This window comes from Daktulosphaira vitifoliae, unplaced genomic scaffold (genome assembly GCF_025091365.1).
Source record: "Daktulosphaira vitifoliae isolate Bord-2020 unplaced genomic scaffold, ASM2509136v1 Scaffold_2, whole genome shotgun sequence".
NCBI lineage: Eukaryota > Metazoa > Arthropoda > Insecta > Hemiptera > Phylloxeridae > Daktulosphaira > Daktulosphaira vitifoliae.
In genome coordinates this window covers 30,635,367-30,653,018 of record NW_026099573.1, presented here as the reverse complement: position 1 = coordinate 30,653,018, position 17,652 = coordinate 30,635,367, and the positions used below count along the sequence as shown (strand labels likewise).

Below are 17,652 nucleotides of genomic sequence, written 5' to 3'. Positions count from 1 at the left end.
TTATTTTTTCAATATTCTATTTATTTTGCAAGTTTATGATAAATGGATCACTCTAGTAATTTGTTAAAATATTGTATCAGTAAGTGTTATAATTTATATAGAACCTTAACACTGAGATAATAATAAATAGTGTTGAAGTAATAAAACAATATTAGGTGTAAAATTACTAAAATTTCTAAAATAAGCACACTTTTGAAATATTAGATGAATTCATCCTCTCATTTATTTCCTTTGCCATACTACAAATTTTTATTTTATGGTAATAGAATTTATGAAAACACTTAAAAATGACCAAAGAACATAAGTTTTACCTCTATTGAATCCATGTACTATCATGTGAGGTTGACACATTCTAGTAGTCCAACCGTAAACATCATACATTTTGCTATCGCCATCAACATCCACTTTCTCATCCTCATTAAACATAGGTTGTGCCTATAAGAAACAATAAAAAAATTTAACAAAAATAAATAAATAATATATCAATTGATGTAGACATCCAATAAGTAAATACTTAAATAAAAATAGAGCAATTTTTTTTCTATATTGTATTTATTTTGAGTGTAATCAATTGGTTAATAATAATCTTATTTATAATAGTTTGATTTTTAAGAAATTTTGACACTAATTCTGAACCAATTCATATTTTTTCATCACATCTAGTTATTTCAAGATAATTATGAATTAGTAGTAATTAAGGGTTGATTAAACATCTAAATTATTATAAAAAATGAAAAATATTTTTTTTAATATTTAATTAATTCACTTTTTTTTTTAAATTTTCTAATTTAACTTGATGATATTAAAATAATTTGTAGCTTATCTATCAAGTTTATCATTTTTTATAAAATTTTAAATTTGAGTTTGATCTATCTACCTACAAACATATATAAATTTAGTTTTAGTTCATAAATATGATAATATTTAATACTTAAGTTGACAGTATTTTATTAATAAAATACACATTAATTGTTCTACATTTTCTTTCAATCATCAATAATATTTATATTAAATATATATTTTTGATTAAATTTTAATCAAATCTTAATTTTGATAAAATAATGTTTTACAGTATAAAATATAGTATTCATGAAAACTTATTACAGAAAGATGTTAAATAAATTATTAGTATCATTTTTGTAAATATTAATGTGTTGAGTAATGAATAAAAAAATAAAATAAAACTATAATTTTTTTTTAGTATTGCACTAAAAATATATAATTATAACTATAAAAATAAAGTTCTATCTAATTTGGAATTTTTTTTTCTTAAAATTGGAAATTTTGTACTTAATGAGTTTCTGAGATAATCGTTTCAGTTTCAAATTAACATTATCTGCAAGTCAAAAAAATATTTTTAACAAAATCTTTAAGAAAAAATTCATCTACTATCAAACTACTTTTTAATAGTTTTAATAATAATATAATACTGTATATTTATTAGAATAAATACTATGGTATCTATATTATTGACTACTACTTATGCTTTATAATATTTCTAGGATTCATTTTGTGTGCAAGATACTTCAGATATATATACTTCATCCAGCACTAGTGGTGCTCATCAAACAAATGAGGAATGTCCATTACCACCACTACGTTCATTCAAATGTAGACCAGAAAAAAGAAAACGTATATTGTCTCCTCAGAAAAGTGATAGTGATGATAGCCCAGATCAATTTCACAAAAAGAATCTTCATAAAAGAATTAGGATAAACAATATATTGGATTCTAGCTAGTATTGTATTGTAGCTTTATATTATTTTTATTTATAAAACTTAATTTAATGTTCTTTTTTTTTCTAGATATCCTATTGTGATTATATGTAGTACTATTTAGACAATTTAATCTAAAAATTCCTAATTTACACTATTGTGATTTTCATTTATATCAGATTATGAGAATTAAATTTTTATGTTATAATTTATACATGTTCAGTACAAACAACATAAGGTGATTTTTTTATTTTGCTAGTTTTTAATGAATTATACGGACATATAATTTTATTTTTCTGTGTTTTTTTTTTATTATTAAAAATTTATAATTTTTGTGTTTATTGACTTTTTTATATGGACAGTTTTTGTGAGGTGTTAAATTAAATTATATATTTTTTTCACTGTGCTTTGAGTTTAATTCCAATTCAGGACCAATTAAAAATATTTTGAGTTTTTGGCCTGAAAAATTACTATTTTTAACAGATTTTGTGGGGTTTTTGGTTACCAAAACTTCACTGTGCTTAGCAGTAGCTGTTTCAACTTACAAGATATCCCTAAATCGAATACGTACCTCCTAAATCGTCTGTAATTTAGATTTTTGATTTTCAAGTAGTCTAAAAAGACAATAGTCTTGTTTGGTACGCTTTAGACCCTAGTCTAAAGCTCTTTTCGTTTAGTCTCTTAATCTGTTTATCATTTAGCCATAGTTTCTAAATAATAGCTACCTAAGGGTATTGTATGTCTCTTAGTTAAGGTCCTTAGCAATTCCCTACTGGCCCGCTACTAGGTAGTGACCGTTCCCTAGGCGGGCGTTCATCGTTTCCGCCAAATTTGATTAAGGTACGATTTTCGTTTCCGCCAAACCGATAGTTTATACCTGTCTATAAAAAGAAGCTTGAGAACCACTGGTTAAAATATATGCCAAAATAACCCGACAATAATAATTATTCATTTAATCGAATTTTTTACTATTTTTTTATTATTATTAGATATCAGTGCATTGATAATTGTGAATCATTTCATTCACATTTTAATAAACAATTTTTTAAGGCGCATCCTTCTATTAATATATATTTTTTTAATTTTAATAAAAAATATTTAGTCTTATAGTTACATTAAAATATATAGTTTTGATAATGCAGTCTCAAAAAGCGTACGGAATAAAATTGAAATTCGTTTCAAAAAAACAAAAGAAACAAGTGATAAATTTAATAACAATGAAATTAGCCGATTTTAATTTGTGAAATTAGTGTTCAACAACTATAGAAAAATGTATAGATCATAGATCTATTTTTTATTATATTATTAAAGGTATTAGATATTTTTTAAGCTTATTGTTAATGTTTGAATTCTATTTCAATGTTTTGATGACTTTTTATTTTCTTATAAACTACATTTTTATAATTCATTACAAATATATATATATATACATACTCAAGATAGTTATCTATTAGAATTTATTTACCTTAGGTAAAACGTCATATTTTCTTTATAAAGTTATGCCTATGTGATAAAATAAGTAATTATTCAAAACGACGTGACCATATTTAGAGGTGGTTAAGTGGGTCAAAAATTCTTGGGGGCAAATGTCATTTGATAGTGATAGGACAAAAAATTACTTTATTTAGCTTATTAATATTAATACCCCACGCAAAAATCTTAAATACAGGCCTGAACGTAACATTCAATAAAAGCCAAACAATATGGTACTGGCAGCTACCTAACTTGGCCGTATGTTTAAAACCGATACTGGATCGTCATGGTGAACCATGGATTAAACTAAATGGTTCTCAAATTTTTTAGTAGATAGACAGGTAGAGGATTAGTTTGGCGGAAACGAAAAACCGACCTTATTCAGGTATGGCGGAAACGATACGGTCAATTTTGGCGGAAATGATAATCTCCCCCCTAGGCATGCATTCTACGTTTCCCTTCTGGTCTATAGAGAAACTCCCTTTAGTTCCCACCGTTACTGAGAATGACGGTTTTCCAGGCCCTTACCATATGTGGCTCATTTCCTCTTTTTTCTTAGTAGAAATTGTAGTGAATCCCTTTAATTTTTTTAATAATTATTGTTTTTTAGACTACTTGAAAATCAAAAATCTAAATTACAGATGATTTAGGTAGTACTTGTTGCCATTGATATAAATCATTAATTTAATTATTATCAAACAAAGACATTAATATCGAAAAAATTCTATTATTTTGTTTAAAGTTTTACTTAAAATAAAATGAGTTACTATCAATCATTTAATAAAAATAGGTATGTTTTTTAATTTATCTGATCTCTTGGAGAACCAGCATTTAGGATTTTTTTTTGTTTTTTTGGTAGTCATTTGTGTATTTTCGATAGGTTGTGGCGTTTCAGGTTGGTCGCTTTTCTCTGTTATTACACTTTCTACTTGATCAGTTGTTGAATGTGGTTGACATTCTTCGGAAACATTTTCGGTACTCGAGTCACACTTCAAAAATTTTAATTGAACGCAACAATCATTGGCCTTAAACGGCGGTATCTGAATACAAATAATTATATGTGAAAAAAATTCAGCTTGTGTCAATACTCATTATTATAATATTATGTTTTTCTTTAAAAGATGATAAAATTTAAGGATCGCTAAAATTAGATTTTGATTGGATTTATGGTATTGAACTTAATAGTGATGATGAGTAAAAAAATAAAAGTTATTTTCATTGGTCAGCCACCCTCCAAATAATATATTTAAGAACTTACCTCATGTATGGGTACATCTTCGTCACGATAACCATATACTTCGTCTTCTGTACTGGCAGCAGAATATGTTAGCCATTTGACAATGCGTTCGTAAACACAGGGACGTCGACTAGACTTTTGTGACCTCTTGGTATTCATTTCGCCAGCTTCTTGCTGTTCATTTTGCATAGCTTTATTTAAAAAGTCAACAGCCAGTGTCAAATAAACAGAACATTTCGTGTTGTTGCATTTACATCTTTGTAATGATGTAAGATCGTCGGACAACCAATCGGCAGTCTCTTGATTGTGAACAACTGAAGCAATTTCACTAGCATTTGAATCGATTTTCCATTGTTGACTAATTTGTTTGCCTGATCCTTTTTGACATTGTTCAGGAACTTGGTCCAGAACATGTGTTTTCACTAGAGTCTCTTCGTCAGTACAGTATGCCTGGAAACCTTCGTCTATACTGAATTTGTTCTGCGACGCCATTGAATGCTTTTGACCTAGAATTATATTACGGACTTGTTCGGCGAATAAAAACCCGTGATCAACCATGTAGTAGTCTCCAATATCATTAATTTCGTCCGAATCGCTGGTGTAAACCGGTTCCGGCAAGTTTAATACTTCTTTTAAGACGTCATTGCTAATTTTTGAAGTTCGTTTTTTTCTTTTGCCTGCCGACGTACCACAGCTGTTGACTGGTCGACGTTGCTGATCGTGGACATTCGGCTCGTCGACGGAAGTTTTTTTATGTTCGTCTTTTAATTGGTCTTTTAGTGTGTTCATCGAGATTAATAAACAAAAATAACTTTTATTATTTCTATTACAACAATATTGTTAAGATACACAAATCTTCTTAATTTATCGGCCAATCCGATTTTTATTTCAGAATAATTATTTCAGTTAATTCATTTCAAAAATTTACTCTAAGTAGTCTAAAACTATTTCAGTAATAAGCATCATAATTATCAAAATACAACATTTAGTCATAAAACAAAATATGAGTTTTAAAATTTGAAATCCATAACTTTATCATCGGTATTAGATTTAAGCGCAATAATAGTCATTAAATTGATACATAGAACAAGTGATTTCTCTACAAATAAATTAGCAATGGTTGGCAGTGTCAGTCTGGGATCTTGGCACCCTGGAGACGATTTCCATAGGGGATTTACAAGTTAACTTGTCTATGTGCTTGTTTACATTTTGAACATTTCTATAACTTCTCAATATAATCAAAATATTAAAGATTTTCAATGACAAAAAAAATCTTTTTTTACTAAAATAAAAAAATTAAAGATAAAAATAGAAAAGATGTAAAACAAACAATGAAAGACTTATCTGTATAAAGTAGATTAGATAAATGTTAAATAATGGCGGTAGAAATCGAAATGTATAAACGCGTTGAAATGGTGAAGATATAAACGATGGTATGGCAGAAGACGGCTTATCGGGTATACATTAGTAACAGGTATCAAGTATGAGTGCAAATTATCACGCAAATCCTAATATTTTGGCGTACCGGTTAGATGCAGGGCACATAGTGTCATACGTTATTTGATGGCGAATTGGTAACTACAAGGGTAGTCGTCTGAGAACTAAGTACTTTAGAAGCGGAGTCTGAAAAAGTGAATAGGCAAGAAAGCTAAGGGAGCTTGGGGTACAATGGGTTGTGTAAAAACGATAAAATATGGTGCACAACGGCCAAACAATGACACAAACGAGTGGAAGCAGTTGAATAAGAGAAGAAGTCTTAAATTTCGAAGTATGCAAAAATGTACATAAAGTTTTATACTTAGCTTATTGATTTTCTGATATAAATTTAAAACTAACGTAAGTATCCCTAAAACCTTATAAAAAAACCAATAGTGGAGACGTGATATAGTTGGGACAAGTAAGAGAAATAATAATAAAAAATTATAAAGTACTTATTACTTTTATGGCAAACACGTATAAAAATGTAGAGCTTGATGCAACGCTTTTCAAAAACAAATTGTTTGTTCAGTATGAATATACTTTTCTAAACCCATTTTTGCGCCAATTTCAAATCTGCATTTAGAGTTTGGCATATGGACTAAATAATTATATAAGTTCCTGGTCAGTGACGTCGGAACCGATGGCAAGGGGGAANTTTATGGCAAACACGTATAAAAATGTAGAGCTTGATGCAACGCTTTTCAAAAACAAATTGTTTGTTCAGTATGAATATACTTTGTTTAGAGTTTGGCATATGGACTAAATAATTATATAAGTTCCTGGTCAGTGACGTCGGAACCGATGGCAAGGGGGACAATTGTTCCATTGGTCAAAATACGAGGGGGGCATAAGTATCATTAAGCTATATAGAATCTGACAAAAAATATTACAATGAATATGGAAATTAATATAACACTACCATATTTAGTTATTAACTATTCAGATTTTAGGATTAAAAAGTGTTAATGAATTTATCTAACTCCAGTTGAATATTAAAAAACAGTAGCATAGTCGTGGATGCAAATCTTTAGATAGTGTTTAATTTTAAAAGATTGGTGGATTATTCCAAAAGCTACATGATCTGCTAGTTTCTTATTAATATCCTGATTAAGATAAAGTATGTCGAATGAAAAAGGGATTATTAACACTTTTCAATAAGTTATAGCATTATAAAGTTAAAAATGTAAAAAATAAAATCGAGAATTTTCACACAAAAATAGCATTTGGTAGCCATTTTGACCGTGAAGACAAAATTAAGTCCGAATTTTTTTTTTCCCATAATAAAGTACATCACATTAGCTTTAATTTAAGATATATATAAAAGTGTCAGACTTTCCGGAACACTTAAAAAATTTGTCATTTTAAATCCCCCCCTGTGGGCAGGTAAAGGGTCAGATTTATAAAAAAAATATACCAAATAAAAGGTAATGACATCAAGTATCTATATAAAAAAAAAATTATATTGATTTGGTAATTTTTGAAAAAGTTATCACAGTTTTAAGTAAAAAAATTTGAAAATTAGCGATTTTTAAATTTGTAATTTTTTGGAGGTTTTCTCCATTTACGGGGAACAAGGGAAATTTTTTCAATTTTTGAGGGTAATGTTTTCAAATGGATACGATTTGTGATCTTTTGACGTATCGTTGAAAGAAATCGGTGCGGTGAGAGCTGAAATAAAGTGCTAACAGAAACAAAAAAATAAAAAAACACATCATAGTAAAATTATACCTTCTCAGCTTCATATTGTAGCTAAAATATAATTTGAACACAAAAAAAGCATGTTTTTTAACTACGGAAATCATTTGCACATAGATTATAGGCAGTCGGGGCAAACAAATACCATTCTCAGCTTCGCAATGAAGCTAAAAGTATTAAAAATGTTAAAGTTTACCGATTTTTAGAATCGTAATTTTATTGTTGATTTAAAAGAAATGAGGGAAATTTTTTTCAATTTTGGAGTGCATCGTCTTCAATTAGTTACGATTTGTGATATTTTGACGTATCGTTTAAAGAATTCGGTCCGATGAGAGCTGAGACATATGGTGACAGGCCACCACAATTCTCATTTCTTAAAAATTAAAGGTGCCATACATTTTGCAAATGATGGAATGATTTCAAATTTGATTAAAGTTTAATCAATTGAATGATGTTATCTCACAGTACCTCGAGTTCAAATTTCGAACTTTCGCAAAATTCTAAAATACTATTCTGAGATTAATAATGTTAATCTTATGTTAATATTACCGAAGGTATAAAATTTAAACTTTATAATGTAAACTGATCAAATTTTACTCAAATAATCATATTAAAATACCAAACATTAGCGTGAGGTGTCAGGGTATCAAAGAACCGTATCAACTTAAATATTTCTTTTTCTTTATATTTGTGTGTTATGATTGTGATATCGAACTCTAAATTTAGAAGTAAAAAAAAAAAATGAATAAATAAAATTAAGCAGGGAACCAAAATAGTTGCGGTTTTTAACAATTTCTTCTTTATGCAGTAAATTAGTTTATTAATATAGACTTTTTTTTAGCGCATGTTGAAAAAATAATTGTAGAAACAAAAAATAACATGAAAATGCCTTTAACTTAATCGAACTTAATCTTTGAATTTAAAAACCGAAGTAAATAATTAATATATCGGTTAATTTCGATTTTTAACCTTAACAAGGTCAAATATTATGCTTGGTTAAGGTTTTAAAGATAATAATACATTTGGTGTCTACAATTATTAATCATACAAATTCTAATAAAGATTGATAATTTTAGAAATATTTTTTAACTAATATTAGTCATTGAATTTTTAATTATTATTGATTTTAAATAAGTATCACCATTAGATTATTAGGTAGTTAATTTTTATATAATAAATTAATAACATAAAAACAAGAATTTCTATCACACAAATAGTATTTTTGATTGAAGTTAGTTGTTTTCACAATAATATTTTAATACATAATATTGTTTGATATTAATTTTTAAATAAGTCAAGCCATGATAATATTGATTTACATATTTAATACTAAGTAAGATATTTAGCGTAAACGATTAACATGAATTATTAAACTAAACAGTTATACTATATACAAAAAGACTGTAAAATAACAACAATAAAAGTATGTAATAGTTCATTTATCTATAATTTATACACATAATAATAAAATGGGTTAGCGAAAATTCTTTATTTTTACAATCAATAACGCAAACCTGATATAATAGTATCAACGACTGAACAAGTTAAGAAACAGTTGTCGTATTTCAATAACTAACACTAAAAGTATGTACAATAATTAAAATAGAAAGACGATAAGTCAAACGATATTATTCGTATAGTGTATAATTAATCATATTGATCACAGGTAAACTCTTCGTAAATTAGATGGCAACGTTATGACGTAGCACTGAGGGCATAGTTTTTTTGAACCCTGAAAATGGAAAATATTTTGTTATATTATCACAATGATGGTACTGAAAAAAAAAATATTTTTTCACAATGGCTAAAAACAATTTCAAATATTTAACGTTACAATCAATTTTAAATACTAGAGAGATGTACTTTTTATTGTAAGTATTAAAAATAAAATCAATTTTACCAAAATTTGCAGCCAACACACTTCGCAGTAAACGTGCCAACAAGAGGTAGACACAACGGGGTCTTTGAAGTTTCCCTGTAAACAATGAACGTGTTGATAATACACAAAATCACTATAAATTTTCATGTCGTTAAATTTTGGCACACATACTTTACATAACAGACACGTAAATTTGTCGATGGTCTTCGATACCAACTCCAATTCGCGAATTCTCGCCTTCAGAGCTTCCACAACTTGATTGCTGTTGTTGTTATTGTTTAACTGATACGATTTATCCACGTCCAGTTTTGCCTTGGACGATTGGTTGCCGTCTTCGGTCGTTTGTTCTTTTTTTATGGATACGTCCAATGGACCCGAATTATTTTCGCTAAAATCTGTTGACGTCTCCATACCATTTGAGTCGTTCTGCCTGTTATCAAATAAAAAAGAAAACTCCAGTAAAAATATTGTAGAACAAATTTTAACAAGCTGGCATAATTATGGAATCATTATCTTTTTTGAAAATCTCTAATAGTAATCGATTGGGAATTCTTTATGTCAGTAAAACAACTTTCTAAAATGTTTTTCATTGATAAACTTGATGATTTTAAAGGCTATAATAAGTAAGAAATAAGATAAAAGAAAACAAATTTCGAGCATGGCTTACTCGAGTGTAAGTTGGCTCTCCGAAGTGGGAGGTGGAATTATATCCTGTTCAGCGTACTGGTTTGGACCGTACTTGTATAAGTCGTCTTCGCCGTTGTCATCAACCACTAATACCGCGTCCTCTTCTTCAGCGGTTGACTGTCTAGGGTTACAGTTAACAATAGGTACACCGGCTACGAAAAAAAAAAAAAAACAATTTGAAAAATAGTTACAAAATGTCTATACGAGTGAGGCTGTCTTGGTCATTTATTTCAAAATAATTTAAGCTAAGAAAGGAATACCAAAATTTCGTATTTTAAAAACAGGACGGTTAATTTATCATGAAACACTTAATTAATCGAAAAATATAAATAATATTGATAATTTTTTATTTCATTTATTTTAGGTACATGATTTCCTCAATTTATCAATCAATCTTAAAGTAATTTTTATCTCTTATACTTTATAAGGGCATCAACAAAAAAATGACTAATCAATAATGACTTTTTGATCAGTATTTCGGTAGTTTTTAATATTTTATAGTGATGATAGGAGGTGAAAAAAGTATGGTTAATTTTATTACTTATCATTTTCAAGCCATACTGATCCAAAAATTATCTACCATTCCTTTCTTAATTATATTATATTTATTTAATAACCCAGTTAAATATATGTTACTATTTAAAAAAAATAAAGTCCATATTNCATTTTCAAGCCATACTGATCCAAAAATTATCTACCATTCCTTTCTTAATTATATTATATTTATTTAATAACCCAGTTAAATACATGTTACTATTTAAAAAAATAAAGTCCATATCNTTTATTTAATAACCCAGTTAAATATATGTTACTATTTAAAAAAAATAAAGTCCATATTCTCTCAAGTTATAATGGATGATTCTAAAAAAGTAATGTTTAACTGATGATAAATCATATAATTAAATGAAATCAAAAATTATTTTTCAAATATTGTATTTATTTTGCGAGTTCATAATAAATCAGTAAGTATTATAATTTATATAGAGCCTTAACACTGAGATAATAATGCACAAGGTTGAAGTAAAAAAACAATATTTGGTGTAAAATTACTAAAATAGGCACAATTCTGAAATATTAGACGATTTCGTCCTCTCATTTATTTCCTCCGTCGTACTACACATTTTTATTTTATGGTAATAGAATTTATGAAAACACCTAAAAATGACCATTGAACATAAGTTGTACCTCTATTGAATCCATGTACCATCATGTGAGGTTGACGCATTCTATTGGTCCAACCGTAAACATCATACATTTCGCTATCGCCTTCAACGTCCACATTCTCATCCTCATTAGACGTAGGATGTCCCTATAAGAAAAAAAAAATTAACATAAATAAATAATATATCAATCAATGAAGACATACAATAAGAAATAAAAGGAAGTATTTATTTAATTAATAAATAGTTATATTGAAATTATTCGATCATCAATAAATTCTATTATAAACCACTTTTCATACTACTTAAATTATTTTATAATAAAAATACGTTACAATTACCTTGTGTCTTAGACACATTTCTACGTGAAGGTTCATTTGTTCTTGAGTACCAGACAAGGGGTCGCTGCAAACAGGACAGCAAACATCATCCGGTTTTCTTTTGCGGTTTTTGATTCTCAGCCTATTGTGACGATTAGCTTTTACTTTTTGATATGTCTATAAGAAATACAATATATATAATTATAAATTGCTTATTGTGTATAATATTGTATTAAAGTCAAAATACTATGGGTGATTATCTAACCACCCATAGTACTTGGTTTGATTTGATTTACTTTACTTCATTATGAATGTCAAATTTCAGTTAAATTATGTATCCAGACATTTGTTTACTGTAAATAGTCCCTAATAATGGCCTACTTATTGAAAAAATAAAATACTGGTCTTTCAATCATTTTGAAAGTGAGAATTCATTTATTAAAAATATATTCATCTATTTATTTCGACTGTTAATGATGGCACTGATTGTGCGCAGGTCATTTTGATAAAAAGAAAAAAAAGAGTTATTTTTTATACACCAGTCCACACCTTCATTACATATTTCATGATGATGTTAAAAATAAACATGCATTATTAAATCTATATTTATAGATCTATAGATCTAAATATAACTAATTAGAGGGTGCTAAGTGGAATTTCCTCTATTTTAAGTACATTGTTACACATCCATTATTGTAATTTTTCTACATTTTTGTTGGAGTGCTAAGTATGTACGGGTTTATTTGCTAGTAAATTTCACACATTCAATAAAGACCAAAAGACATCACGAATAATAATACACATCTCATTTATAATAATAAACATTTTGCTGTCGAACGGAACTAGTAACGAGCTGGACAGCAATAATGTTTATGGGCGCAAAACAATAGAAAGCAATTAGACCAATAATATTGCTACCAATAATAAATATAATACTCTCACATATTTTATTAGAGAATTTAAAGAATAACACAATAGTAAAAATACCGCCTGTACAATATTGTATTGTCATTTTTCTCCGAGTGGACGTTTTGCCGGACAACATAAAAATATTTAACGCATTTATGCATGTCTGCAGTGCGAACCCAAAGAAATGACCTGTACGTGAACGTTCTACGCTGATAACTTTAGCTACCTCAACACACTAAGGTTTAGGGCTCGTAAAAAACGATCTGATCCGGTGAATAAAAAATATTTATAAGCGGATTCTAGGAAATCAAATGAAAATTTTGAAATGAAATTTGATTTAAAAAAATAATTTTGTAAAACTAAATAAAATTACAGTTAATTTTGAAAAATGAAAATCCACTTGAGTTGTACATGTAGAAAATTGTTCGAAATAGTTATTAAAACCACAACACAAAATGCTTTAAGATATACACCGAAACTAGAGCTAAAAATGACAGCAATAATTCACTCGGTTGTATCTCGTTTGTCAATTTTAAGAGGTATAAAAATATGTTGACGACAATATTATTAAAATGAATAAAATATCGTTTTTATGTGTCGTTAAAAAATTTATTTAATAAAAAAATCAAATTAGTATATTAAAAATGCTCTCGTGGATGGATTTATACTCATTCCTGTACCCGAAATGGTACTTAACCACTCTGAGTTTATTGTTACTTTTGACATATTTTTTTCAAACGATGTATAAATAAGCCATAAATTTTGATCATTTCTCGCCAACGACGATGTTTATGACCAAGTACTGTCAAACCACAGTAAAATGTGTTTTATTTGACGGCGAACAAGAATTATTACTACCGACAGTACTACTGACAGACGACAGTTTTGTTACAATTAAATGCAAAACTACATACCATAAAAACCGTGTAAAAATAAAATCTCGAGCTGCCTAAATCTTATTCAGTAACTTTTAAGTACACTTTTTTGAAAAAAAAAAAAAAAAGAATGTTATTGAAATAAAATTAATTACTCACTTCCCATCGGCCGTGCAAAGAAGCGTCTCGGCCTGGCGATAAAGCTGATCCTCCACCTCCTGTTCCAACTTCCGTTTCTCTGGCTTGATCTTTGAAGTCCTTGTCACCGCCGGTTCTCAACCTGTTCCGGCGATTGGCGGAAGCTTTGTAAAGCCGTTCGAGCTCGTAAACAAAGTGCGATTCAAGTTCGTGGGGCCTTAGCGAAACGCCACAAACCGGACAGCAAGGCTGTAGTTGCTGTTGTTGGAGCTGTTGAGGTTTGACGGTAACCGTCGGCGGAACGGCAGCTTTTTTCCCTGCAGAACCGAAAATATCATTAAAATCGAAAAATGGACCGACAATGGGCAATGGGCGCGGGTGTTGAGGGGGTGTCGTTGCTGCGGTGGTCGACGGTAAAAACTGTTGCCTATTATGAAAATCGGTCATGGTTCAATGTGTGTTAGTGATAGCGGGCAGTTGAAAATTTCACTGGACGCGGCAAGCGTCTGCCGAGGATCAGGGGTTGCAGACTGACTGGCATAAACGCGCACTGGCACGCGGGAGACACCCCTCGGTAAACGTGCGACCGCTTCTCTTCGGGGTGAAGTCAACCGGACGGATATCGTTCCTTCGGAGAATGTATACGGGGTGATCGAGAAATATCCCAACAGCGTAGTGAACACAAAAGGTCAAAATAAAATCACAATTCACACATAATGATATATAGGTATCCCGTGTTCCCAAATCAGGCTAGAAGATCTCAGATAAAACGACATTAACACATACGCGTAGCACACGGATGAAGCTATCTTTGCAACAGACTGTGTGTCGGTTCCGCACCACCCTGTACAGAGGACTGTTTGCACCACAATAGGCACACGGACAAAACGCGTACTATCCCTTAACACAATGATACCTTTACATAGGTGTAATGTGTGCCGGGGGATCGGATTCCGAAGTGACAAAGTGTTCTTTGTATGTGTATTATATACATACATTGTATAAGTCACCGGACGGAATTTGATTATTTTTTTTGCCAAGCCATTATGATTGTAACAAGGTGATGTTTTGTTGGGAACGTGGTGCGTAAATTCATGAAGGTATAGATAATATTTAAGAATGACAATAGCCACCAAGAGTTAGATAAGAAATGAGAAGAAACCTGAACACGCTATTTTAAACTATACTCTGTATCCAAATATTCAGAGCGACGCGTAAAACCTACTTCCCGATTAATTAAAAATTAAAAATTAATAATATTTACAAATTAAAACAAAACATTAAGTGAACCAGGATTTTCAATATTTTTTTGATACTTGTATTGCAGAGATCATCATGCGTATATAGGGAGGTTGGTGATGAGAGGATTTACCTAAAACTTTAAAAGCCAAAAATGATATCACAGAATTTTAGGTACGAAAATGGGTACATTGCGAACTGCTATTGATGTCCCTGAAGAAAACGGTTCTTTTGTCGTCGACATTTTTGTTTAGTAGAGTATAATGAAAATTTTAATTTTTTAAATATCACCAAGAAAATTAAGTCTTTTCATAAAACTAAAAATATTTGCCTAATTATTATTACCAATATAGTAATTGAATATTGGTAAAATTGGGTTGTAGTAATTTTTGTTGGTTTCTCAGTGAAAATGTATCATACTCGAACAACCCCATGTGTACATAATGCACAATTCGATTATAAATCCCTAGCCAGTATGACGCCTTGATCGTCGGTAGTCTGAACCAGGTGCAGTGCACAGGTCTTGTTTTGTGCGTGTGGCCCTGAGCCGATGACCCACAGCAGGAGACTCGTGCGATTCGACCTTCTTAGTTAATATTCTCATTACTCCAATGGTAGTTGTAGCGCGTAAGTGTTTTCATTTGGTTTTTTAAACTTCAAAAGTAGTATTTTATCTTTTCTCTTTTGCAAAATAATTTACAAAAACCATTAATTAAAAATAAAAAAATTATTCGCGGTGATAATTGACAATTTTAATTTGAATGACTCGTTGAAGAATGATAGTTATACTAATCAATGTTAGTAACTAAATGTCATTACTGAATCCTAATACAATATAAATTATAGATAGATGATACGTTGACTCCTAAAAGCAAACGTTTCTATAAATTTAAATTGTCCTGTTTTCCAACATTATTGTTGCTTGTAATACCGCCAAAAGACTAACCAGAATTGAGATTATATAGACGAATACTTTGGCCATTACTAAGATACTATACTAAAGTGTGTCTCGACGAATATTTTATTATTATAAAACTGTCAGTTGGACAATACGTTTAGTAATTGTTAACAAGAGTACATCACTAAATTTTATTGAACGCATTTAGTATGAGAGTTAACAAAGTCTAAATGATAATAAAATTTGGTGAATCGATTATCTGTTTAAGACATGTTTCAAATTTAAAATATATTGTCCATTGTAAAAATGTCAATCGATCACAACGTTGATTTTTTTTGTTTTGTTTTTTAATCGGTAAATGATTTATGATCATGAACAAGTAATTAACTTAAACAGAACGCTTACATTCGACTTCTAATAACTCATAATGTTAAAATTAATCGAAAATCTAATTTACTAAGCTTGAACGTAAAAATAATGATGTAGGTGGTAAATTTTTTCTGCTTTCATTCGAACAGATATTTATAATGCCATTTACTATCATCTACAATGTAGTGACTCTATTGATGTATTTGCTACGGTTTTTATTAAACTATATCAAACTTTACTTGACAGGGGAAAAGCGATTTTATATGTTTACAGACGGATCCGATACGCGTTCCATGCCTAAATATGCTATTCAAACGTGTCGTGTGTACCCAATTATAAAAATTACGGTTTGTCTAATTGAACAAACACATTATCTATTTATTTATTGATGGAGAGTCAGAAAAAATATTACTATAACTAAAATTAAAAGTTTCTGTCGCGGCCTATTCCCCAAAACTTCTTTAAGAATGTTAAATCTACTGGTTAAAAATCTAAAGGTTTTTTGTTCGTTAATGTTTTTTAATGATATAAAATTATTCAGTTTAGACTTTTATATTATATATTATTGTTTTGTTTATACACTGTTTTTCAAACAGCTTAACCCTGTTTAGTTTGAATTTCTATGACAATATTAATAAATTTATATATATATATATATATATATACGTTGCCAGCATACTATTTCTGCGTACACATACGGAAAGGTGTTTTAGTGGTCTGACAAAGGGTCCTTTGTCGCGGATACGTTAATAACAACAAAGAATATGTGATAGCACCTTTTCAATTGTAACCATCCTCAACGGTGGAGGGTAACTATTTTTGTGTTCACCAATTTTTGACTTTGCACGATGTAATTCATCTGTTCGACAAAACGCTATTTATCAATTACTTCCTAAGGCTTTGTTCGATTTCTGTAAATGTATACCCATTGATACACTATAGTTTGGTACGTGAACATAAGTCACTCAGCTATATATTTAATTGTTAACTATTATTTTTGCAAAATAAAAATTGGGTCATAAAATAAGATCTTTAAACATATAATCAAATATATAGTGTTTCTAGACAGAATCATATTAATATATGGATGAGAATCTACGAATGGTACAAAGAAAGGTCTCGTTGCCCATATTTCAATATCTCGAAAATATCGGTTTTATCAGAGTTACTCATAAAATAATTACTAAAATTAAAAATAAATTACTTCATAAAATTTCTTGCAAAATGGTCATACGAAAATAGGGATTTTTTAAAAAATAATTCACATTGTTGACCTCAATTTTAATACGTATAGTTCAAAAATTGTTTTTTTATTGTGACGCCTCATTTCGCAGAGAGAATTTTACAAAAAAATTAATTGTGTGATTTATTTTTTCTATTTTTTATTGAAATATTGTTTTATAACCATTTTGTATTAGTCAACATGTTTTAGTTAATTCACAAAACGATCAACAATAATCGTGGTCAGATAATTTTTATTATAACAAGTAAATTACAAATAATTAAATAATAAATAATAAAATAGATTATAGATAAAAGATACATATCAAACATTAACCTGACTTTTCTGTTTGGATAA

General features: G+C 29.2%; 3 protein-coding genes across 6 annotated transcripts in view; 1 reads left to right on the top strand and 2 right to left on the bottom strand.

The window, feature by feature from the left end:
- The window catches only part of LOC126900060 (Fanconi anemia group M protein), a 46,804-nt gene extending 44,798 nt beyond the window's left edge, over positions 1–2,006 (top strand). For all 3 annotated transcript variants that reach the window (XM_050675490.1, XM_050675492.1, XM_050675489.1), the window contains exons 19-20: positions 1,503–1,743; positions 1,806–2,006. In XM_050675490.1, the coding sequence (XP_050531447.1) occupies positions 1,503–1,739 (237 nt within the window). In that variant the 3' untranslated portion in view covers positions 1,740–1,743; positions 1,806–2,006. The remainder of the gene's footprint in view (positions 1–1,502; positions 1,744–1,805) is intronic.
- Positions 2,007–3,704: 1,698 nt separating this feature from the next.
- LOC126898118 (uncharacterized) lies at positions 3,705–5,214 on the bottom strand. The gene is made up of 2 exons (XM_050672067.1): positions 4,447–5,214; positions 3,705–4,228 (listed from the first exon to the last, which is right to left on the bottom strand). The coding sequence occupies exons 1-2, from the start codon at positions 5,212–5,214 to the stop codon at positions 3,962–3,964; spliced, it is 1,035 nt and encodes a 344-aa protein (XP_050528024.1). The 3' UTR covers positions 3,705–3,961.
- Positions 5,215–8,920: 3,706 nt separating this feature from the next.
- Positions 8,921–17,652, bottom strand: part of LOC126897699 (E3 ubiquitin-protein ligase RNF220-like) — a 65,986-nt gene continuing 57,254 nt past the window's right edge. The window contains exons 4-10 of one of the 2 annotated variants that reach the window (XM_050671492.1): positions 13,589–13,884; positions 11,667–11,822; positions 11,351–11,474; positions 10,218–10,317; positions 9,650–9,908; positions 9,500–9,574; positions 8,921–9,331 (exon numbers count right to left, since the gene is read on the bottom strand). In XM_050671492.1, coding sequence (XP_050527449.1) covers positions 9,260–9,331; positions 9,500–9,574; positions 9,650–9,908; positions 10,218–10,317; positions 11,351–11,474; positions 11,667–11,822; positions 13,589–13,884 — 1,082 coding nt within the window. In that variant the 3' untranslated portion in view covers positions 8,921–9,259. Of the gene's footprint in view, positions 9,332–9,499; positions 9,575–9,649; positions 9,909–10,145; positions 10,318–11,350; positions 11,475–11,666; positions 11,823–13,588; positions 13,885–17,652 lie in introns of both variants that reach the window. The other variant, XM_050671491.1, reaches the window with a different exon arrangement.

Excerpts from the sequence above, each read along its gene's own strand:
- LOC126898118 (XM_050672067.1), bottom strand. The coding sequence starts at position 5,214 with ATGAACACACTAAAAGACCAATTAAAAGACGAACATAAAAAAACTTCC. Across the intron at positions 4,229-4,446 it reads AAGATGTACCCATACATGAG|ATACCGCCGTTTAAGGCCAA; the intron begins GTAAGTTCTTAA and ends ATTTGTATTCAG.